This window comes from Somniosus microcephalus, chromosome 9 (assembly GCF_052327205.1).
Source record: "Somniosus microcephalus isolate GS21.2 chromosome 9, FLI_Smic_1.0, whole genome shotgun sequence".
In the NCBI taxonomy this organism is placed as follows: Eukaryota; Metazoa; Chordata; class Chondrichthyes; order Squaliformes; family Somniosidae; genus Somniosus; species Somniosus microcephalus.
The window spans coordinates 124,504,810-124,528,587 of NC_140995.1; the positions used below are offsets into that span (position 1 = coordinate 124,504,810).

The window sequence follows — 23,778 nt, forward strand, 5'->3', positions numbered from 1 at the left end:
TTATGGTTAATTCAACTTCTGAGTTACAATACTTGTCAGAACAGCTCAAAATGCTGTTTATTCCAGTGTAAGTAAATTATTGCACATGGGGCTGGGTCAAAGGGAATGTTTGTGTTAGCACGGATAATGGTATTTCACCTCCTTGTTTGTCCTATGCAAGTAGAGTGAGCTGGTTGAGGAAGGGGAAAACATTTTTTGCAAATAGCACCATTAAAACAGATGTCTTTCTTGCACTGGAACAACTAAAGTCCAGGGAAAAATGTGTGTGTGTGTTTTGGCTGTGTGTCCTTTTTCTGTACACGAATGTCTAATATTCTTGCATTAGCTCCAATTGTGGCTGCCAAAGCTAAAACTCTGCTTCTGCACTGTGATGAAATTTGAAGAAAAACTATTCAAACTTTTGAAGATGTTATAGAGGGGGCTAATACTGTTCTTTACACTCTGCTGTTCTGTATGTGTTGGATTTATTAAATTCTATAATACAGTAGTTAATTAGGAGTCTGAATGTGGTGTTTTGATTATACTGTTCTGAATTGGCTTGGAGAGAAATTAAGGGAAGTGATCACTGGCAATCTAGGATTACGTGAACCCTGTAGAATAGGAGATCTCCGTAGTGGCGAAAAACCTGAAAAGCTCGTACTCTGGTTTGCAGAGGGTATGAGGTCAACTTACAAGAAGTGGAGCGAGACCATTGCAAGATGGAACAGTTCATTAGAATACCCTAAAATTCCAACATAGCAAGCTGTAAGAGCTAACTGTCCCATTGGTGTCATTACAAAGGAAAATTCAATCCAATATGATTTCACGATCTTTTTTTAGTCCTCACTGTTAAGGTATGATTGCTTCAGGATATTTTGAGCCACTACCTTCAATCATCTGGAGTAGAGACAGTCTGAAGTAGTTATACTGCAATAACATTAAAGACAAGTGCATTATGGAGAATCCTTAGCATACAAAGGCAGTTACAAAGATACATGTTATTACAGCAACATTAGTGGTGGATCAGCTGTAATAAAACAATTTGCTTACATAAGACTTCTTCATAATATGAAAGCACTTACCACACATCAGGTTGTAGAGTTCAATATTGTCAAATGGATCAACCTCTGTCTTGAATCTAAAGTAAGGCCCATTAGCTATGAAGATTGCCTGGAATTTACCATCAAGGGAAAACGTAGTTAATACAAGAAAAAACACACAAATTTGTTTATTAAATAGGGAAAGCGCATATTAAAAGGGAATTATTCCCCATATCTAGCAAAAGAAAAATTCTCCAATTATACAGGGCCTAATTCTGTGGTAAAATTTGCAATGGAAGGTTATGACAGGGTTGCATGAGCACCACTATATTCAAAACCCCAAATATGTACCTATTTACTTCCAAGATTTTTGGCTTATATGCCAGAACTCCCTGATGACAACAATGTTATATATTTCTACTCATCAAGATCTGTGCTCCTGTGATTTCCATTGTGGACAATCATGCCCTGCACCTGTGCAATTTTCCAATGTGTGCTTATGGTGGGCGACACTCCGCACCAGGACTGCAGAAACAGGAAATTAGCCCCAGTGTGTCAGTTTGTATCAAATTGGAGATTGGATGGTTATATGTACCAAAATCAAACCACTTTTATAAAGAATGCAATCTAACTACACACAGGACAGAGGAAACCATCCCCCAATATGACAATTGCGACCAGTACAGTGTTATACATTTCTAATTACTTACTTGCATGCTTTTGTATTCATTATCATAGCCATGATTTCCACCACCACAGAAATGGAATGTCAACACATCTCTGAAAATGTTTTTAAAAAACAGAAACTTTATAAGAGAACAACAATATGATTAGTGGAGAATGGAAAAGATAAAGGAACATGAAGATTAACGACCCAAAAACATTGATAGCCTCCAGTGCTGGTCCCGCCGGACAATGTGGGGTCCACATGAGGGTACCTGATTTGTTTGGAGCCAGTACATGCTGTCAGAAACTCTGGAGCCTGCTCGCTATCCACTTCCTGGCCTGGATGCCACTAGTGGGCCCACTTGCACTACCATTTCATATTGTTTTCCTTTCCATATATTAATTATTAATTAATTATTAATGGTACAATTTAACATCAGAGGTTACTAATGACTGTACTTCAGACTGGAGTGCCATACAACTATATTAAGGAGCTGAGATATTTTAGGTGTGGCTGAAGTTATTTCCCATTTACTTTATCTGCATTTCAAGTAATAACATATACATAATGAATCGTAGAATCATAGAAAAGATAAAGGAACATGAAGATTAACGGCCCGAAAACATTGATAAAGCTGATGTTGGAGAAGTAAAAAAACTATTGAGCTGCTACATGGCCACTAGGCTTCACCCTTAGCTGGCTGCCATTCACAGACAAACCCTCCACCCCAGCCCTAATAACACAGGGACCGATATGTTCCCTGCATGATTGATGAATGTGGGCTCTTGCTGTGCACAAAATATGTCTACAAAACACCAATTCATCATACATGAAGCACATTTGACGTGTTTCTGAGAGCCACGATAAAGTGTTATATAAATGCAAGTCTTTGTTTCTGGTTATTTGATTATTTCAGTCTATTTTTAACTTCTAGAACATTCAGCTTCTTATACATATACTTAATCAACCCTTTTTTGATGGAGTTCATTTAAACTGCACCAACTGCTTTTTGAAATCTGTTCCAAGTATCCACTACTCTGTGAAAGAGAGGAAGAATTTCTTTTAATCTCCAGTCTCACTTAAGGATTATTATTTTTGAACTTGTGTTCTCTAGTTCTGCACTCACAGTATAAATTAAATAGCCTTGTGTAAGTTGAGAGAGTTATAAATTTGAGTTGAGTAGCAAGAGCCCAATCTCAAAATAAGAATTCAGCCTTGAGGTGCTGTTGGGCAGGATTTTTTTCCCTTCTGTGAAGTGAGTATGAGGAGTTTGATTCTTGCGAGGCTTTGGTGCCAACGGGAGTTCAGGTTAATACTATCTACATTTTTAAGTGAAACACAAAAAGATGACAGTGCAGGAAAGCCTTTTGATGTGTGTGAAGTGTGATATGTGGGCCATCATGAATCCCCAGTTTATCCAGAGGCAACACCAACAGCCTGAACATTGAAAATCTGGAGCAGACGATCCCCATGCTCAAGCAGCAATTGGCCACACTCTGCAGCAACTGGAAGGATTTCTAGATTATGCTCTCCAGAATGTGGTTACCCAAGAAATATTGTTAGACAGTGCAGGACATAAGGATAATGTAGAAAGATAGAAGTGGGTGGCCACCACAGTGACGGTAGAGAGAGACAGGATTCACAGGTGCATGGAAACCCTGGATGCTGGAGCTGTCCAATAGATAAACGTTGGACAAGTTTGAGATAGGCAGTGACGGCAACTCAGAGGAGGGTGGTCCTGAGCAATACCGCAGCACTGCAGAGCAAAGGACTACCCAAGGGAGAGGATTAAGGTAGACTACAAAAATAAAAGGGAGATAGTAGTGGGGGATTCTACAATCAGGGGTACAGATAGTCTTTTTGCAATCATGACCAGGAGTCCTGAACAGTATGTTGCCATCCTGATGTCAGGGTAAAGGACAGAAGGGAGAGAAAGCAGCCAAAAGTCATGGTCCACATTGGAACCAATTACATAAATAGAAGTACATTTGAGGTTTTGAAGAAGGAATTTGTGGAGTTATGCATTCGATTGGAAAAATGAGAACTCAAGGGTACTAATCTCCAGATTGATTCCTGTGCCATGTGCTGGACAGGTTAAGGAGAGGACAAGTTAGGAAGATTAATATGTGGCTGCAGGTTTGGTGCAGGAGGGAAAGGTTCACATTCTTGGGGCACTGGAGCGATATCTAGAATAAGGGAAGGCTATAGCAAAGGAACAGCCTTCACCGGAACCAAAACAGCAGCAATCTCCTTGCAGAGAGTGTAAATACAGAATATGGCAAGGGGTGAGGAATGACTCGGTTTAAGACTAGAGAGAGAGAGTATAGGATTCATACATTTATTAGAACAGAAGCAGAAGGCTAGGCAGAAATAAATAAAGAGAAATAATATTAGGTAGTGAGAGTTAAAACACTGAAGTTAAAGGGCAAAGGATACTAAAAAAAAACTTAAATGAGAAAACTCGGGGGGGAAAACATTTTTCGATGTTCCAAAAAATGAGTCAGGATTGAGTGGTATGTAAATAAATATAGAAAGCATCTTAAATAAAATTGGAGAGTTAGAAGCATCAATAACTATGGAGGGATATGATATAGTAGCTAGAACAGAGACGTGGCCTAAATTTAGATAGAACTATGAACTTAATATGGCTGGATATATAATATTCAGGAGAGGGAGGGTGGCAGTGTTAGTGAAGTATTCTATCGCAGTGCTAGAATGTAAGGATGTCTTAGGCAGTTGCATTAAGACAGAATCCATATGGGTACAGTTAGGAAATAGATGGGGAAATGGTACAATTCTTGGTTTGCATTATAGACAACCAAACAGTAGAGATCAGATAGAGGTGGAGGTCTGCAGGCAGTTCAGAGTGCAGATTATAAATCAGAAAACGAATGAATAAATGAAATGACATACCGTCCAGCCAGCCACTGTCTGTCCAAATACAGATGGACCTCCTCGTCTATTCTAATGTTGTTGGCAAAGTGGAAACGCTTTGGCAGGTCATAGGACATATAAGGTATGAAATGCTGGTTAGGAAACCTGCACTAAAATAGAAGTAATACAAAAGAAATATAAGATAATATTAACTTTACCTTTAAAATATTTAACTCTTTAATAACAAAACCAGTTTTCTATTGGGCGATGAACGAACAGCATTCTCATAGGGAGCAGGATGTTTGCCACTTGTAGAATTATCTGTCACATGTGGTCTCGATTTATAATAATGTAGCAAGTCATTTGTATTGTGTCATTTCATAACTATAAATTATTTGTCACATCATAAATTTCTGCAAGCATGTCTTTCAGTACTCTTCATTCATATTAATACATTAATAAAATTGCCATGACATATTTCTGTTATAATGTAAAATGCAATGGATCGTGAACAATTTTTCTTTGCAATGTGGACAATATAATCAATTGAGTCTTATTTCAGTCATATTGGAATATCCCATATCTAGATTTGAGTGGACATGTATCCCATAAGTGGCTAAATTGGTAGATTTAGAAATGGATGCAAAACATTTCCTGCCCAATAACAAAACAGAGTGAGGAAAATTGGACTGTTAGAAAAACTGGTCAATGATCTGATCTTTCACATAGTAAAAATCAAGCAAATAATTTTCTGACACTTCCAAAATAGCCCTGTACTCCTACACTGGATGTCATAAAATCTTAGAACCACAGAAAGTATAGCACAGAAAAAGGTCATTTGACCCATTGAGCCTATGTTGATGCTACCTCCTTAATTGGAGGAATCTATTCTTAATTTTGCCTCCCTGCACATTCCCCATATCCTTTTATATTCTTCCTTTTCAAATACTTATTTAATTCCTTCCTAAGTGATGTTTTAATCTCTGCCTCAATAGCCATTTGTTATAAAGCACTCTGTAGTCTAATGAACCAGTGTGAAAACATTTCTTCTAACTTTGTTCTTCTAGTGATAATCCTGAGTCTATTTCCCTTTGCCAACCAGTGGAAATAATGGGGAGGCAGGGAGGGTGTGGAGGAGCATGATATCGTGGGGGAATTGACAGGCTGGCCGGCCGCCGGGCGGGAAAACTAGCAGCAGGAGGCCGCAGCAGGGGACCCTTGGGGACACACCCCGGCAATCAGGAGGGAGGGAGCTACAGATCGGGGTTTGTGGGGGGGGGGGAAAAAGAGATCGCTGATCACAGTGGGGGGAGGCCAAAGGCTTTCTTAAAGGGCCAGGCAGAGCACTCCCACTCCTCCTGGCACACAAAGAGTGTTGTAAAAAGCACTTACCTTCTGGAGCCAGCAGCTCCCACCTCCATTTCACTGCTGAGTTTCCCGAGCCCTGGGAAACCCATCTGGAAAAAATGGTTAAATTTAAATCAAGCTCCCAACTGCACTGTGGGAGCCAGGTTTAAATATGTTAACGAAGTGCCCCGCCTCTTGTTGACAGGACACTCGCACGGCACGCTACCCGCCAACATAAAAACGGCCACGGCCACGTGCGCAGTGGGCTGTGAATGCGTTCCACATTTAATCCCCCCCACCCCCAACCTTCTGCTGCCCGTCCTGAGGGGGTTAATATTGAGGCCAATGTTTCACTATTTATCTTCTCAAAACCTTTCGTCACTTTATAAAACCTGTATCAGATGCTTTCAACCTACTCTATTCCAGTGAACAAAATCCCTATTCCTGGAATATCAAAGAACATTACAATGAAGGACTGCAGTAGTTCACTTGTAACATTAAAATACAATGCAGCAGGTACGAGCCAAACCTTTACAGGAAATGGAAATTATTTTATATTACTTTACTTACAGAAAGGTTTTTAACAACTCCTTCTGAATCAACTGAAAAAGAAACAAATCATTGTAGTAATTCCACAAAAAGCTGGTAATGAAGTTAGAGCTAATGTACATTCCTTTGTCCTTCTCCTTTCCCTCCACCTCATGAAGGTGCAAACACACCACTTCCATTGGTGCTTGTGGCCCTCTGCTGCCACATTCATGTAGCCATACTTCAAGTGTCAGCCTAGACCATGAATGTCAGTACGCAATTCCCCTGTGCAGAGCATCACAGTGGGGTCCAATCCTTTGCTCATCTGATCCCATTCCCAGTGTTATTGAAATGTGATCAGGAGCAGGAACCCTGATGGATTCACCCCTTCCTAACCCAGGAGCAATGGGGCCAATTATAGTCTCCTTATCATTGCTCCTGCTGAGATTAGCTCACTCATCACAAGACTAGAGGCTCCCTGGCTTGATTGGCTCACCGGGTGGTGTGTGCACCAACAGAGTCATTGGAGGAGCTCACCTTTATATTTCTATGTTATTACTTAAGCTGTCAATAACCAAACAGAGAAATGGTAATTATTTGATTTAAGACATTACCATTTCTTTGGCTCCTGACAGCAGGTTTCAGCAGCAACAGGTGATACCATGGAGTGGTGAGATGCAAATTGATTCTCCAATTCCATCCCTCTCAATATCAGCCTCATTGCTTTGGGAAGGCACCAATTAGAGACCAGACATTTCACATGAGAGGGAACCTTGGGAAGCATCATCTAGGATTTTCCTTATACCCCTCCTAATGGCCACGCAAGAGTAATATTGTAAGGAGTCTGGGAGAAGAGAGTCCATCCTTTTGGTTGGTAGGTGGTGCATGGCTTGGTGAGGCAGGGACAAAGAAATATAGTGAAGGACTCAAAAATGTTGTCGAGAAGAAAATGGAGAAAAAAGGAAGGGAATAAATGTCAGGCTGAAATTCTGCAGGTGTTCTTCTGGTGTTGCACCATAACTTCAGCAGGAGACCAGCAGAGCCTCCAGAAAAATGACACGAATGGCTATTTTCAGCCACTTTCACTATTTCTCTGGCGGGTCCGTTGATTTCCTACCAAAGTTTGGGACAAGACCAGAAGAGCCCCTGCAGAATTTTGGGGCCATGAACTTCAAAACATTCTTAACAGAACAAAGACTGTAGTGAATAAATTAGTAAACAATGTTAATTAATAGTTAATTTATAATATAGGTAATCAATTTGACAAATGTTAATTTTCCCTTCTTGGTATTTTAAATTGTAATTTTAAACTCTCCATTCATCACACTCTGGAGGAATTGTCATTATTGATTGTGTAGTACATCGAGCTGTGATTTTTAACAGATCCTTTTTGTATTTTATGCTAAAGGTACTCACATGACAAATAGTCCTTGGGAATATTTTTAGCTCGAATGCGAGCAGCTGGGCCACTGTACACATATATGTTCTCCACTGTGTCAAAATATTTGGTCATATATTCAATTTGATTACAGTAGGTTTTTTCCATTCCTGGGAAACAAAGAAATCCAGATTAAAAAAACTGTAACACAATGTAAAATCTCATAGAAAAATTATTAAAGTTTTGAAAATGTATTATCCACTTGAAATAGTACATTTTCCAAGAACAGCATTTGAATTTAGCGCAGAAATTAAAATAGTAAATCTCCTTTAATTTTAACATTCTCATTGAGCCCATTTTCCTGAATATTGCCATTTGCTGTGTATAATTAACACTAATGCAACAACAGCTCTGTGTCGATATCAGGTTTAACCATTAATAGATACACAAATGAGAAAACATTGATGAATTTGCACACCCAGCACTGAACTTTGCCCAGCAGGAGCACAGATCAGAAGGTCAACAGGCCCTGCAAGATGTGTCATCCATTAGGGACAGAAAATCCTGTGTGGCCCATTACTCTCCACACCAGAAATCCCACCATGCATGTCTGGCGGTGTTTCTCTGCTGGACCCAGCTTAAAGGTTGCTGTATTTTATTGCAATAAATAAGCACAAGTTTGGAAGACCATCAGCACCAGAACGGTACACTTGGAGCCCTCAGAGAATAGCTGAACACTTCAGTGAACGCTCAGGCTGAAGCTGTGCAGCCAGGGTATCAACTGATCACCTGTGATTCTATTTTATTCTCTTAAATGTTTATTCTTTGATCAGTTATTCATTAAAGTTGGCTTGACTGTATTTGTTTTGCTGTGCTGTGATTTATGGTAAAATAAATAAAAGCCTGGAACAGCTCATACTATTTGCAGTAGTGTGTCTGTGCCTGTGTGATGTTATGTAGATGATTTATGATATCACTACTATATTAATCTCTTTCCAAACTTGCGTTTCTTTGTTCCAATAAAATCCTTTAATTTTGTTACTTTGTTGGCAAGTCTTTACTCCGATTGTAACTTTTGCTTTGATAACGAACAACATAAAAAACTTTATACCATGATCAGCTATAATAATGAGGTTAACACATTTGTGTAAGTTCTTCTGTTTGAGTCCATCCATCAACATTCCTATAATCTGATCAATTGACTGTAATGCTTCAATCACCTGCAAAATAACAAGAGATAGTTAATTTCAATCAAGAGATGCAACACTTACTCAAACAGTAACTGCTTTACAATTCAATCCATCAACTTGTAGAACATAGTCCCACCTCATAACTTTAAGCCTCATTTATCCAGAATGAAGTGGTACAGTATATGGAGACAGCTGTTCACTTGCACCATAAGCATGTGTTTACTTAAATACACGTCTAAAGCTCAGCTCACTGGCCTTCCACAACTGTATCATTTCTCATGTTAGTGAAGAGGCAATGGGATACTCAGCTCTATTATCACTAGAAATTCAAGACAGTATAGAGACTGACTTGAGTTCTTCAAGTTCGAAGATTAAAAAGCTGGCTGCTCTAAAAATGAGTGGTTTCCTTTTTCAGATGCTCTCATTGCTGATATGAAGCTAGAAATTTACATCGTTGTTCGGCATGTGTGATATGACTGTGGTGCAAAATATTTCACAGCACTAATACCAAATGTGCACTATAATGGGGGTATTACACATTTCAGCAGGTTCCTCCTCTAACTGTTTAGGATTCACTAAAGCACTATCACTGGAAGGTGGTCAGGTGGAGGCTGAGAATAGCTTAAAGAAACTAAACAACCTGAGGAAACAGTCACGACTGCTATTATTAGTTAAATATATCCGAATACCAAAAGCATTGGAATAAGATGTGTTTTAGAGGAAGGAAATATATGTTAGTGATTACAGAGACATATCTCACCCCAGAAAATGGGAATCCAATATATACAGGTATAGGACACTCCTGAAGAATAGAACAGATAGGGGATGATAAGGGGTGGCTTTTTACATTCAAGAGAACTTGGAAATCAGGAAAGGTGAATTGATATCCCAGGAGAAGATGCAAAGTAAATAGTTTACCTTCAGCTAACAAGAGATAGAGGACAGGATTAATATTAATGGTTCACTACAGACCCTTGTGTAGGACAAGATGATAAATGCAATACTTGCCGAGAAGAAGCATATGGAAAGGCTCCCATTGTGGGAGCATCATTGCCATTAGGATTATCTGGCAGTCAGCACCAGTAAGGACCAAGTCAAAATATATGATTTTAAGATGGCAAATTTCAACAGCATGAATTAAACAACATTAATAGATAACTTTTAATGAAAGATAACAGTTGAGGAAAATGGAATACTTTAAAAAAGTAATGTTGAACATACAAGATAAGTATAGATCCAAGAAAAATAGGTGTACTATTTTAGTGCACACAAAAACAAATAAACTTTTTTTTAATTCATTGATGGGATGTGGGCGTCGCTGGCTAGGCCTGCATTTAGTGCCCACCCCTAATTGCCCTTGAGAAGATGGTGGTGAGCCACTTTCTTGAACCACTGCAGTCCATATGGTGTAGGTTCACCCACAATGCTGTTAGGAAGGGAGTTCCAGGATTTTGGCCCAGCGACAGTGAAGGAACGGCGATACAGGTCCAAGTGTGTGGCTTGGAGGGGAACTTGTAGGTGGTGATGTTCCCATGCGTCTGCTGCCCTTGTCCTTCTAAGTGGTAGAGGTCGCGGGTTTAGAAGGTGCTGTTGAAGGAGCTTTGGCGAGTTGCTGCAGTGCATCTTGTAGATGGTACACACTGCAGCCACAGTGCACCGGTGGTGGAGGGAGTGAATGTTGAAGGTGGTGGATGGAGTGCCAATCAAGCGGGCTGCTTTATCCTGAATGGTGTCGAGCTTCTTGAGTGTTGTTGGAGCTGCACTCATCCAGGCAAGTGGAGAGTATTCCATCACACTCCTGACTTGTGCCTTGTAGGTGGTGGAAAGGCTTTGGGGAGTCAGGAGGTGAGACACTCGCCGCAGAATTCCCAGCCTCTGGCCTGCTCTTGTAGCCACAGTATTTATATGGCTGGTCCAGTTCAGTTTCTGATCAATGGTAACCCCCAGGATGTTGATAGTGGGGGATTCAGCGATGGTAATGCCATTGAATGTCAAGGGGAGATGGTTAGAGTCTCGCTTGTTGGAGATGGTCATTGCCTGGCACTTGTGTGGTGCGAATGTTACTTGCCACTTATCAGCCCAAGTCTGAATGTTGTCCAGGTCTTGCTGCATATGGACACGGATTGCGTCAGTATCTGACGAGTCTCGAATGGTGCTGAACAGTGTGCAATCATCAGCGAACATCCCCACTTCTGACCTTATGATGGAGGGAAGGTCATTGATGAAACAGCTGAAGATGGTTGGGCCTAGGACACTGCCCTGAGGAACTCCTGCAGTGATGTCATGTGATTGAGATGAATGACCTCCAACAACCACAGCCAACTTCCTTTGACATCACGTGGAGTGAATTGAATGGGCTGAAGACTGGCATCTGCCTTGTCTTTTGCACTCACGTGCTGGGCTCCACCATCATTGAGGATGGGGAAATTTTTGGAGCCTCCTCCTCCTGTTAACTGTTTAATTGTCCACCACCACTCACGACTGGATGTGGCAGGACTGCAGAGCTTTGATTTGATCCGATGGTTTTGAGATCGCTTAGCTCTGTCTATCGCATGTTGCTTCCGTTGTTTGGCATGCAAGTAGTCCTGTGTTGTAGCCTCACCAGGTTGACACCATCTGGGAGGATCCTCAATGTACAGGTATCTCTGCAGGGTCCGAAGACGGAAAGTCGCAGCCTGGGTGCGAAGGCACACCAGCGCCTGACCGCCCTCCCTAAATGGGAGGCTCAGTGACATGAATCTTGTTATTCATGTGGAAATTACTTGTGAAATGATACTGGGCGGCCTGCTGGTGGCACTGTCCAGGGAGAGTATAAATACTCGGGCATGGGCCCAGCTTGCTCAGGACATTCTTTAACAGGAACTAGTGAAGGACACAACTAGATCTCCATGTTGAAAAACTGTTGATTAAAGCCTTGTTTAATACTTAGACCGAGTGCCTAGTAGTTTTCTTACATCACTCAATACCGCGGCAGAGACCCAGTGCTTCCTTTTGCCCCAGAAGTCGATAAGCTTCTTCTGTAGCTTGGTGACAAACGCAGGGGGAGAGATCAAAGAGACCAACTGGTACCACAACATAGTGGCCACCAGTTTATTTATGATAGGTGTAAGCTAAATAAGCATTTTCCAAAATGGATGATTGTTACTTTTTTAAAGCCCTAATTAAAGATATAAATCATTAACTTACTCCACCACTAACAGGTCCAAATGAATGTCCAGCACTGTCCGGTTGTTCGAAATACAGGGTGTAAAAGTTTGGCCTGATTTGACAAAATCAAACATTTAGAACAGTAACAGTGAGATTTTCAGCAAACACACATTGCTAATTTGAATAGTAATTTTGGTAAAACTAGTTGATTACTAGTGGCATTGCTCATAGGAACACAAATTGTGTTTCTCTCTTCCTGAAACTCTCTCTCTGTTTGTCTCCTCCTCTGTAATTCTTTCTGTCTCCCTATCTCTGTTGGCATGTGCCTCTCTCCCTCTTTATTATTTCTGTTAGTCTTTTCTTCTCTCTGTCTCCTCTCTCTTCTATATATCTCCCATTCTTCCTAAGTTGCTCTCACACATTTTTCTCTTTCTTTCTATGGCTCTTTCTGTATGCCTCTCATACTTTCCCTCTCTTTCTCTCTGTAAGTTTCTCCCCTTCATTCTTTCTTTCTTTCTTTATTTATTCACTTTCTCCTTTTCTTTTCCTCTCCTATGGAGATGTTAAGCCACATTAGGGCACAAAACTTTTGACAGCTGCAGAAATGATCTCATCCCTTCTTTGATACACCGGCAGAAATAAGGGGGTTAGGGTCTGAGGTTGGGAAGCCTGGGACCTGAGGCCAGGAAGGAGTGGGAAAGCCAGAGTCTGGTGTTGGGAGGTGTAATGATATCAGCAAATAGTGATGGTATTTGCCTGTTTGATTATGATGCCTTACCAGCATAGTTGCCTGGTTGATTACTTATGCCTGACCAGCAGAGGGCATGTGACAGAGACAAGCAGTTTCGTTTTAGTTTCGTTTTAGATGGATTTCAAGCATGGTGTCTCCTGTAAGGCTGTTAACCAGAGTTGAACAAATTTTAGATTAAAAGACATTCCCTTTCATAAATGTCTCGTCATTGAACCCACAAAGAAATCAATACGTGGTGTCAGAAGTGATTGAAAGAGATGAAGAGGAAAAATCTGAAGTTAAATCAGCTCTCCACATATTAGCAAGCCAAAAGAGAACATCGTTACTTACCATTGGAGAATAGCTAACGAAGTGAAAAAATGGAAGGATTACACCCACCGGTGAAGCTTCAGTTGACAGGTAATGTGGCTGAAAATTGGAGGAGATTCAAACAACGTTTGGAGTTGTATTTAGCAGCAATCGGAGCTGACGAGAAAAGTGATAAAATGAAAGCGTCACTGTTCTTACATGTCGTGGGTGATGAAGCGCTGGAGGTGTATAATAACTTCACATTCGCTGTTGATGGAGACAAAATGAAGCTGGATAAAATAATGGAACAGTTTGAGGCCTACTGCATACCTAAACGTAACGTGACATTTGAGAGGCATAGATTTTTCACATGTGTACAGAAAACGGGAGCGAATATTGATCAGTATGTGACTGAACTGAGAAACCGAAGCAAAACATGTGAATTTGGGGGACTGACAGACTCGTTGATAAAAGACAGACTGGTGTGTGGTATTCCAGATAATGGTCTAAGGGAAAGACTGCTAAGAGAGCAAGATCTAGACCTGGGAAAAGCCATAGCACTATGTAGGGCCACAGAGACTGTGAAGTCGCAGGCAAAGGAGCTGTTCAGTGACAGTAGCTGCAACGTGGATGCAGTGAGTAAGAACGGACACAAGCCGTTTAACAAAAAGAGCGCCAATGTGAAAAAAGAGGCGTGGCCAGCGAACAAAAATGAAAGGGGCATTCGAAAGTCATGTGGTCGATGCAGTACACAGCATACACCAAAAAAGTGTCCAGCATATGGTAAAACATGCAATAGTTGCAACAAAAACAACCATTATGCCCGTTGCTGTAAGAACCAAGCGCAACAAAGCAAGGTCCATACAGTAGATGAAAGCGAGATAGAGGAGTTCAATGTAGATGTTGTGTCTGAAAACAAAGAAGAAAAAAGAGACTGGATGTTGACACTAAAAGTGAATGACATACACATTCCATTTAAATTGGATACTGGAGCACAAGTTAATGTGATATCAGAGACTGATTTTAAGAAAATTAGACCCAGACCAAAGATACATGGAATAAAAGTGAAAGTGACAGGATACTCAGGTACTGATATACCAGTGAAAGGAAGATGCATTGTCAAAGTGACACACAAGGACAGAGAGCACACGCTAGTATTAATCGTGGTGCCAAAGGATGTGCAAGCCATACTAGGTTTAAAAGCCTGTGAGAGACTGAACCTGGTAAAGAGAGTCCTCGTTGTGGAAAGCGAAGGAGAAACAGTCTATGATGAACTCATGAAAGAGTACAACGACCTATTTCAGGGTCTAGGCTGCCTTCCAGGAGAACACACGATCAGAGTAGATAAAAGTATGACACCGGTCATACATCCAAGCAGAAAAGTTCTGTTTGCTCTTCAAAAGCAACTGAAGGCAGAGTTGGACAGGATGGAAAGCCTGAATGTGATTCAGAAGATAGATGAGCCAACTGAGTGGGTGAGTTCCCTCGTCGTTGTGGACAAAAAGAATGGAAAGCTCAGAATTTGCCTGGATCCAAGAGATCTAAACAGAGCAATAAAGAGAGAGCACTTCAAGCTTCCTACACGTGAGGAAATCATGGCACAGTTTGCAAATGCAAAGTATTTCAGCAAGTTAGATGCAGCATCAGGATTTTGGCAGATGAAATTGGACGAGGCAAGTTCAAGACTGTGCACGTTCAACAGTCCATTTGGCAGATACAGATTCCTAAGGTTACCATTTGGCATTGCCTCAGCTCCTGAAGTGTATCACAAAACTATCCATATGATCTATGAGCACCTGAAGGGAGTTGATACCTCAATGGATGACATCATAGTATGGGGAACCACGAGAACTGAGCATGACGAGAGATTGAAAAAAGTGCTGGAAGCAACAAGGAAAACAAACCTGAAGCTGAATAGAGAGAAATGCCAGCTCGGGGTGACAGAACTGACATTCGTGGGAGATATCCTTAGCAGTGAGGGCATCAGACCAGATCCCAGAAAGGTGTCCGCCATTGAGAATATGCCAAAGCCACAATGCAAAAAGGACGTGCAGAGGTTTAATGGAATGATCAACTACATGGGTAAATTCATATCCAACCTCTCAGAAAAGATGGCGCCACTGAGAAGACTAACTGAAAAGAACATAGAATGGGAATGGAATCATGAGCATGAGAAGTCATGGAGCGACCTAAAGAAACTGTTCACAGAGGAACCAGTTCTGAGGTTTTATGACCCAGCGAGACCCATCAAGATATCATCAGATGCATCACAGAGTGGGCTCGGTGCTGTTCTTCTGCAAAAATATGACTACTGGCAACCTATTGCATATGCATCGCGCTCAATGACAGACGCGGAGACGTGATATGCTCAAATTGAAAAGGAGCTGCTCAGCATCACATACGCCTGTGAAAGATTTCACCAGTTTGTGGCAGGACAAGCAATCAGTGTAGAGACTGGCCATAAGCCCTTGATTGCATTGTTCCAAAAGCCACTAAATAGCTGTCCGCTTAGAATACAAAGAATGATGATCAGGCTGCAACGCTATACACTGAATGTTGCGTACACACCGGGTAAACTGATGTATACAGCAGACACGTTGTCCAGAGCTGTTGACCCAAGTGAGCCCGCAAACACCAAAATGGATGAAAAAGTGTACGCCTACGTGGACATGATCACAAGTGCACTGCCCATAGCAGGTGCAAAAATGGAGCTCATAAAGACTGAGACAAACAAAGACGAAACAATGAGACGACAGAGGAAAAGCATCTTGGATGGATGGCCCAACATGAAACAAGACTGCTTACCTGACATGGCAGAGTACTGGAACTGCAGGGCGGAACTATCAGTGGTCGAAGACATCATCTACAAAGGAAGTAAAATAGTTATCCCAAAGAGTCTGAGAAAAGAGATGCTAAAAAGGATCCATGGAGGACATCTGGGAATCGAAAAGTGTAAGAAAAGAGCACGAAAGGTGATGTACTGGCCACGAATCAACCAAGATGTGACAAATGAGGTGTCAAACTGCACAATATGCCTGAAATATCGAGCAAGCAATCCAGTAGAACCACTAAAGCCACACCCAGTGCCAGACAGACCTTACCAGAAGGTAGGCGCTGACCTATTCGTATGTCAAGGGAAGGACTATCTTGTAGTCACAGACTATTACTCCCTGTATCCAGAGGTTTGTAGACTGTACACCACCACTTCAGATGCTGTGATGAGATGTATGAAAGCCATATTCTCCAGACATGGCGTGGCAAGCGAGGTCTTCACAGACAACGGACCCCAGTTTTACAATGCAAGTTTCCGACACTTTGCCAAAGAGTGGGACTTTGTCCACACAACGTCAAGTCCTCACTTTCCACAGTCCAATGGACTAGTGGAAAAATCAGTCCAGACAGTGAAAAGACTGATGTACAAGGCAAAAGACAGTGGAACTGACTTCTACCAGAGCATGCTTGTATACCGCACAACGCCGCTCGAGTGTGGTATGTCACCAGCCCAACTCCTGATGGGACGTCGGCTAAGGTCAAACCTACCCATCCCGGAGAACCTCCTGAAAACAAAAGAGGGGGAGAAAGTGAGGAAGTTCAAAGAGCAACAGAAAGAAAAGCAAAAGTACTACTATGACAGAGGAACACAAAACCTACCTGAACTCCACACTGGTGATCAAGTAAGGTTCAAAGACAAAACAAACATATGGACTCAGAAGGGAACTGTCCTGAGTGAAGTTCAACCAAGATCATACACCATTCAGACAGATGAGGGTGCTGTTCTGCAAAGAAATCGTCGAGACCTTCTCATGGGACCAGCCACAGCAAGTCAAAAGACTGATACTGTTGAACAACTTGATCACACAGCAGGTCAAAAGACTGATACTGTTGAACAACCTGATCACACAGCTGAGAACACATCATCTGAGGCAACAACTCAGATTCAAGGACAATCAATCAGAAAATCCTCAAGACACGTGAAGCCTCCTGAGAGACTCATTGAGCAAATTTAAGGACTATTGTTATAGAAGGAAGTAATGTTATCTTATTCTTTCTTCAAGTTCTAGTGTATTTACATATTTCATGTGAACACACAAAGCAAGGTTAAAAAAACTTGATCATGATAATGATAATGTAAGTTCATTAAGTGTTACAGTTAAAATGCAGATTAATACAAAGAAAACATGTTGTTAGTTAAAAGTAAAATACTTTTGTTTTAAGAAAGGGAGATGTAATGATATCAGCAAATAGTGATGGTATTTGCCTGTTTGATTATGATGCCTTACCAGCATATTTTCCTGATTGATTACTTATGCCTGACCAGCAGAGGGCATGTGACAGAGACAAGCAGTTTAGTTTTAGTTTAGTTTTAGATGGATTTCAAGCATGGTGTCTCCTGTAAGGCTGTTAACCAGAGTTGAACAAACTTTAGGTTAAAAGACATTCTCTTTCATAAATGTCTCGTCATTGAACCCACAAAGAAATCAATACAGGGGGTACAGGAAACTCTCTTTTAACCGGCACCTAAATAACCGGAAACCTCTGTTAACCGGCAAAATTCAGGAGTAGGTTCAGGCAAGTTTTACTTCATATTAGTGGCAGTTCCTGAATCTGTGGCTGTGTAACTGGGGTTCGTGCACTTGTTGCTAAGCAACAGGGACGCTTGGCCTGTGGCCGGAGTTCCTGCACATGTTGCTAAGCAACAGGGAAGCCTGGATTTGTTGCTGTGTATGGAGCTCTCATACCTTTTAACTATGCCTCTCTGTAATCCAGACTTTTGATAAACCGGCACCATGCCGGTCCCGTTGGTGCCGGATAATAAAGAGTTTCCTGCAGCAGGGAGGCTGGAATGCAGCAGAGCTGAGAGGGAAAGTTAAACAGTAGGCCAGGGTGTAGGGTACAAGGGTTGGGAAAGGATGCAGAGGCCAAGAAGTGCGACACAGAGACCAACAGCACGGCGCAGAGGCTGAGGAGTAGGCTTGGAGGACAAAGTGTGAAGCTTATTGACTGCTGAATGTGGCTACAGATGCCAAGGAGTGGAGCATAGAGGTCATGGTGCAGGACACAGAACCCAGGGAATGAGGCATAGAGGCCAAGAGTGGAGCACACAAATCTAACTAATGAGACTGCTCATAATTGACAGACATCAGATGGACCAACACAATTTTCTTTTATTAATAATACATACAAATAGATAGATTACTAATGAGTAATTATAAGACTGACCATAAAGAAAAAATGATTACCTCTCTGAATCAGGTAAGCTTAGCCATTTCAAGATAGTGAATATTCTTTCTTCATGTGGAATAGATCTGGAATATATAAACAGTTGCACGGAAAGTGAGAGACAGCAAAGAGGATGAATACTTGCTTATATTGTTGACTTTATGATGCATTGAGTACTACAGGTATTGTCAACTAGTTTCTTTCAAGCTTGCTTATTGTCTTTATAAAAAAGTGGCAAACCTTTTTTAAAATTTGCAAACACTGGCATGGCAAGGTAATTCACACCAAAACACATTATTGCATTATGAAAACATTCTGCTGTTCACATGTGATGTCATTTTGTCAAGATTCATTTTACAACCATTCTGTTCATCTTATCTTCATCAAAAGCAATTGGGTAACTCGATGATATTAATTGATTTTTCAATGAAATTCCACTGTTCACTATTTTAATGAAAATGTTAACCTATTTAAAGTAATCATATAGTGAATCTATGGAAATGCAGCAGCTGTTCTTTGTGGCCACTGGCCGCAGTAGAGAGAGAGAGAGCTAAATGTGTTCCTGGACAATAAGTGGAGACAATTTGTAAAGTACAATATTAAAAATATCTTTGTTACAAAACAAAATAAGGGTAACTTGTAGTGCTTTTGTCTCCAGTAACATTTAAAAATAGAAAATCTGGTAGCACCACTAGCCTTTCCCTACAACCAGCCCCTCCCCACCCCACCCCACCACCCATCCGGTCACATAAGCTGTAACCTGCTAACACCAGCAAAATAGAGTGGAGGAAGTGTGAAACGTGTCAGCATTCACTATCCCCCATCAGTAGAAACACCACTGCTGGTGACTGCCAAGAGAGAAATCTAAGCTGCTGGGTTTTATCGTATTCATTACATGTACTTAACCAGGCCTTCTGATTTTAGGGTTTCATCCAGTAAAGCCTGATAATTGCGCCCTGAAAGATCGATTCCAAAATTAGGGTGACGTTAATTAAACCCTGAAACAGAAATATCATTCTTGAGCCAAATGAAATCTTAAGATAAAAAGGCTCCCCCTTCCTTTGCCATAATTGGGTAGGAAAATGTCGCACAACATGCAGAATACCTTTCCCCTTTGCAAGAAATTCCCGGATTTTGTGGTGGTAATGACAGCGAAACTGTCAGCGTTCACCGTCATTACCCCTCTGAAACTGACAGCAACTTCATCTGTGCACGCGCAGATAAACACTGAAATCCTGAAGTCACTCATTCTCTGCTCCACCACAGGTTGGGCTGTGGAACTCCCCGGAGCTCGCAATCAATTCAAATCACTTGAACTGACGAAAAGTTCCCCTTTTACGATGGAATATTGCTGTTGAAAAAACCCTAAAACGTTAAGCCTTGTTGAAAGAGGTGTAACTGAAGAATCATGAGGCCTGCGCCTGTCCCACTCATGTGTCACTAATTACTCAAAGAGGTCCTTTCACAGGCATTAGGCCCCTGATTTATATATTCAAAGTTCCTAACGCCAGTTTTACACATCCGCCCCTGCTTGCCTAAAATAATCGGCCCCACAAATTTGGCAGTGATATCAACTCCTGCACAGGTTTGGCGCAGGCATACCAATTTCTACTCCTAAGTGTTGAGCGGGGCTTAAATTCAGAACCATCTGACATCGAGCCAAGACTGCAATCACCAAGTCAAGTTGACACTTAAAACTACAATTATACCTCCACATTAATCCCTGTCTAAATCTGCACCATGTTGCGGACAGAAGGATATAGCAAATGAGACGGTTGGGATAAGTCTTACTCTCTGGCAGTTACTAATTTCTCAACATCAATCTTTATACAGCAACAGAAATTAAAACTCACTGCATTGACTTTTGCATAGAAAATAGATTTTCTAGATTTCAAATATTCATTAATTGCATCATTGCACAGCCATGCTCCTTTCACAACTTCCCAAGCAAAGTGCTTCAAGATTGTTCACATTATTTGCATATGCAGCAATACTTACTTATTGAACTTTACATATTCATTTGGGTATGTTCCATTTATTTTAACCTCAGATCCAGGCCAGAAGAAGGTACCTGCTTTCAGACCCTGATACATAGCGGTCAGCCACAACTATGGGAAGAACAAAAGCATAATTAATACATGTTTAAGTGATCAGTTAGTTCATATGAAAGTTGTTAAGTTGTGAGAACTCAGTGGTGCGGTACATTGGAACAGTGCCCTTTCACCCTTGTGGCCTATGGACCACTTTTTTGCTGCCTTTGTCAGCTTCAAGCACTCCCAGGTCAGACACAGCATAGCAAAAAACAGAGTAAAGCTCCCTTTAGTCTGTCCCAACAACAGGGCTGAATTTTGTCTATTGATGTAAACCAGCTCTAAAATGATTAAGAATTGATGCTATTCTTGCTAGAATGGTGCTGTGCTAATAGCGCTTACATTTTCTGGACCAACTCTTTTGCATAATTATTCAAAGATCCAGATGCATAATACGGTGGGTATAGGAGCCACACTAGTGGTGGAAGCAGAAAGTTGCATATAAGTGAAGTTTAAAAAGATGGGGACAATTAAAAAGACAATAGGGTGACTAAAATTCTGAAAGCCTTTAGAAAGTTCAAAAGGCATCGGAATCCATTAGTAGCCTTTACCAAGGCCGGTGGGGCACGGGATTAAGAAGTGATAGGTAAAAAAGAAAGGAAAGAAAATTCAACCGCAAGCGGGTGATGGAGCAGCCCAGCACCCGACCCCCTGTTTGATGGCAGCTGAAGTGGAAGTGGTGCTGCATGAGCTGGTTGCACACTGTACCACTCTATGCACTGTCCCCAAAAGTCCACATTACAGCATGCCTAGATGGAGGTGGAGACAGGCTTGAGGTTGCAGCTGACCAGCACTACCACAGGCTGTGCTAGCCTATGGTCTATGTTAGCAGCAGGCACCATTACAGCAGATAATACAGTTCTGCACTAGCTCTTTGCTGTCCCAGACTCTGTGAAAACAGTTCCCCAATGTGATGAAATATATGTCTTAATCAGCCCCTGTGTTTTACCTGCATTGTATTGTGTGTACCGCCCCCTTTTCCCCTATTGTGTGTATTGGCTCCGCCCCTGTCTTTTGTCATATAAAGATCTCAAGAGCTGTATGAGTCATTCTGCCAGACGAATCCGATGTGGAATGACGTGCAATGTTCTTAGCGATTAAAAGCCTTCAGTTGAATCCTTTAACTTCTTGTCCTTGAGTTATTGATGGCACATCACCCACATTGGTGCAGGGGTGTTGTTCTGTACTTAGGGTTAAGACATGTTTCGTCTTGTGCGGCAGTTCATAGGGTGTTATGGCATGTCAATAGAAGAGACCCATAATGTCAAGTCTCTGTCTCTTACGCGTATGATGCGTATTTCAGTGTGTCAGGGAGTGACGGAGGAAGTTCCCACTCGAAACAGGCTGGAGCTTTATTATAACATTCCAACGATGCAAGAATGACATTATCATGCCTCCTGCCTCTTTTTCCCGCCTTTACACTAGATCCACATGACTTCCAAATCACACCTTGTAAAGGAATGTCCAGGGTTCCTAGGCGCTGAGGTATATATGGAAGTAAGTTTAAAGGGTCTTGTAAGGACACGTATTCAACAATTCATAGGCAATTTCTGGTTGGGTTTTCTTACCTCATTTGTTGGGAGCGGGTTCTGCTGACATTGATAGCCTCATGAATTTTGTGTTTATCAAAGTAGGGGATGTTAATGTGGTAAATTAGCACCATTTTAGGCACACAGTGATAAATGTTCCAAATTAGCTGCCCCATCATATGAGGCTCTCTGCCAGGAGCACTAATCCTGAAAACCTACCGCTTGGTATCAGACCAAACACCCCAGGTTAGGTGCAGCATGATTGCTGTGGGCTGAAGTCAACTAGGAAACATTGAGTCCACCCAAATTTACCTCACATAGAACACTTACAGAAAGAGGGAATTTTCCTCCAAATAGTCTAGATAAATTCTTACCGAGGCCCCCAGAGCTAAACGGCCAGTGTATCAGTCTACCACGTAACCCAGTGCCTCATTAGCTGTACTCTTTTATGTACAGTTTTAGATCACCCTGATTTTTCAGCTATATTGCCAGGAAAATTAAGTTCTGAAATTAGCACTTAAAAAAATGCTCTGTGCCCTTAGCAAATCCACATACAAAGCTTTCCATTCAATGGTAAAATAAAAAGGAAAAACTGCAAATGCAGGAAACCTGAAATAAATACCAAAATAAAAAGTGTAAAGACACAGCACGTCAGTCAAAACCTGTAAAGAAAACGCAGGTTCTGATGAAGGCTATACATCCAAAATGTCATAACCTGTCTTTTATGTTTATAGATGCTGACTGACCTGCTGTGTATTTCCAGCATTATCTGTTTTTAATGGTACAATTTGTACATTTTAGCATTTTACCGTCAATATATAACACACGATGAATGTACATAAACACTAAAATCCTAGTTCAGACAGAATCATTTTTATACCATTGATCATATATAAATCTTCAGATAGCCAGAACTGGTCTGATTGTACAAAACAGAAGTGTTATATACTATACTCACTGGCTGTCCTCCCCACCAAATTGGATTGTTCTTTTCATCACCAGAGAGAGAGAAGGACAGGTTTAATGTAATATCATACATGTTGTTGTCAACTATACCATGTGTTTCTGAGTACAGTCCCTAAAAAGAAAAGTACATTGTATTTAACTTCAGATGAATTAAATTCATCATTTACTATTACAATTACTACCTTATTCTGACAACAAAGAGTAATTATACAGAAGAAATGGATAACATTAGCTAGATAATCAGAGGGGGTGTGAGAGTTTATTTCATTGTTACAGTTAGCCAAATCCAAGGCTAGAAATGGGTTCAAATGCAATCTGGGCTGAGGGTGGAGTCAATATGTTTGGCAGGTGCCCACCACAGTATAAGTGCAACATGGGAGCATGCTTGGGCGGTGGGAGAAAGATGTGGCATTTAAAAGGTGCGATGGTGAGCAGCCGGTGGACCCGGGTACTAAGGCTATTGATAACTATTAATCAGCTCCCTTTCTAAGAGAGATGATTAAATATCATGCTCTGAATATTTTCTGGGGTCTTTCAGGCCATGACCTTGGCCTGGAGACCCCTGTGAGACCCACTTGCATAAATACATGGGCCTGAATGCCAGTAACTTGCCAGTTTCCAGGTCGCTTGATGCAAAGGAGGTGGGAGCAGCAGCAATTCTAGTGGAGGGTGGGGGGGGATAGTCATTTTTTTAGCTCGACATCCTTCTAACATTATGGGCTTTCTATGGAACTATGCCTGCCCCAGCTCCATCGGGAAAGCTCTTCAGTGTTTCTTCAGGGCT

The 23,778-nt window shown here is 41.3% G+C and overlaps 1 protein-coding gene across 1 annotated transcript in view; it reads right to left on the reverse strand.

Moving 5' to 3' along the window:
- The window catches only part of LOC147112660 (ectonucleotide pyrophosphatase/phosphodiesterase family member 3), a 156,753-nt gene that overhangs the window by 61,373 nt on the left and 71,602 nt on the right, over positions 1 to 23,778 (reverse strand). Inside the window, exons 8-17 of the mRNA XM_085997123.1 lie at positions 22,987 to 23,106; positions 20,408 to 20,517; positions 18,430 to 18,495; positions 12,190 to 12,262; positions 8,925 to 9,033; positions 7,852 to 7,983; positions 6,478 to 6,509; positions 4,600 to 4,730; positions 1,730 to 1,799; positions 1,062 to 1,149 (exon numbers count right to left, since the gene is read on the reverse strand). Coding sequence (XP_085853249.1) covers positions 1,062 to 1,149; positions 1,730 to 1,799; positions 4,600 to 4,730; positions 6,478 to 6,509; positions 7,852 to 7,983; positions 8,925 to 9,033; positions 12,190 to 12,262; positions 18,430 to 18,495; positions 20,408 to 20,517; positions 22,987 to 23,106 — 931 coding nt within the window. The remainder of the gene's footprint in view (positions 1 to 1,061; positions 1,150 to 1,729; positions 1,800 to 4,599; positions 4,731 to 6,477; positions 6,510 to 7,851; positions 7,984 to 8,924; positions 9,034 to 12,189; positions 12,263 to 18,429; positions 18,496 to 20,407; positions 20,518 to 22,986; positions 23,107 to 23,778) is intronic.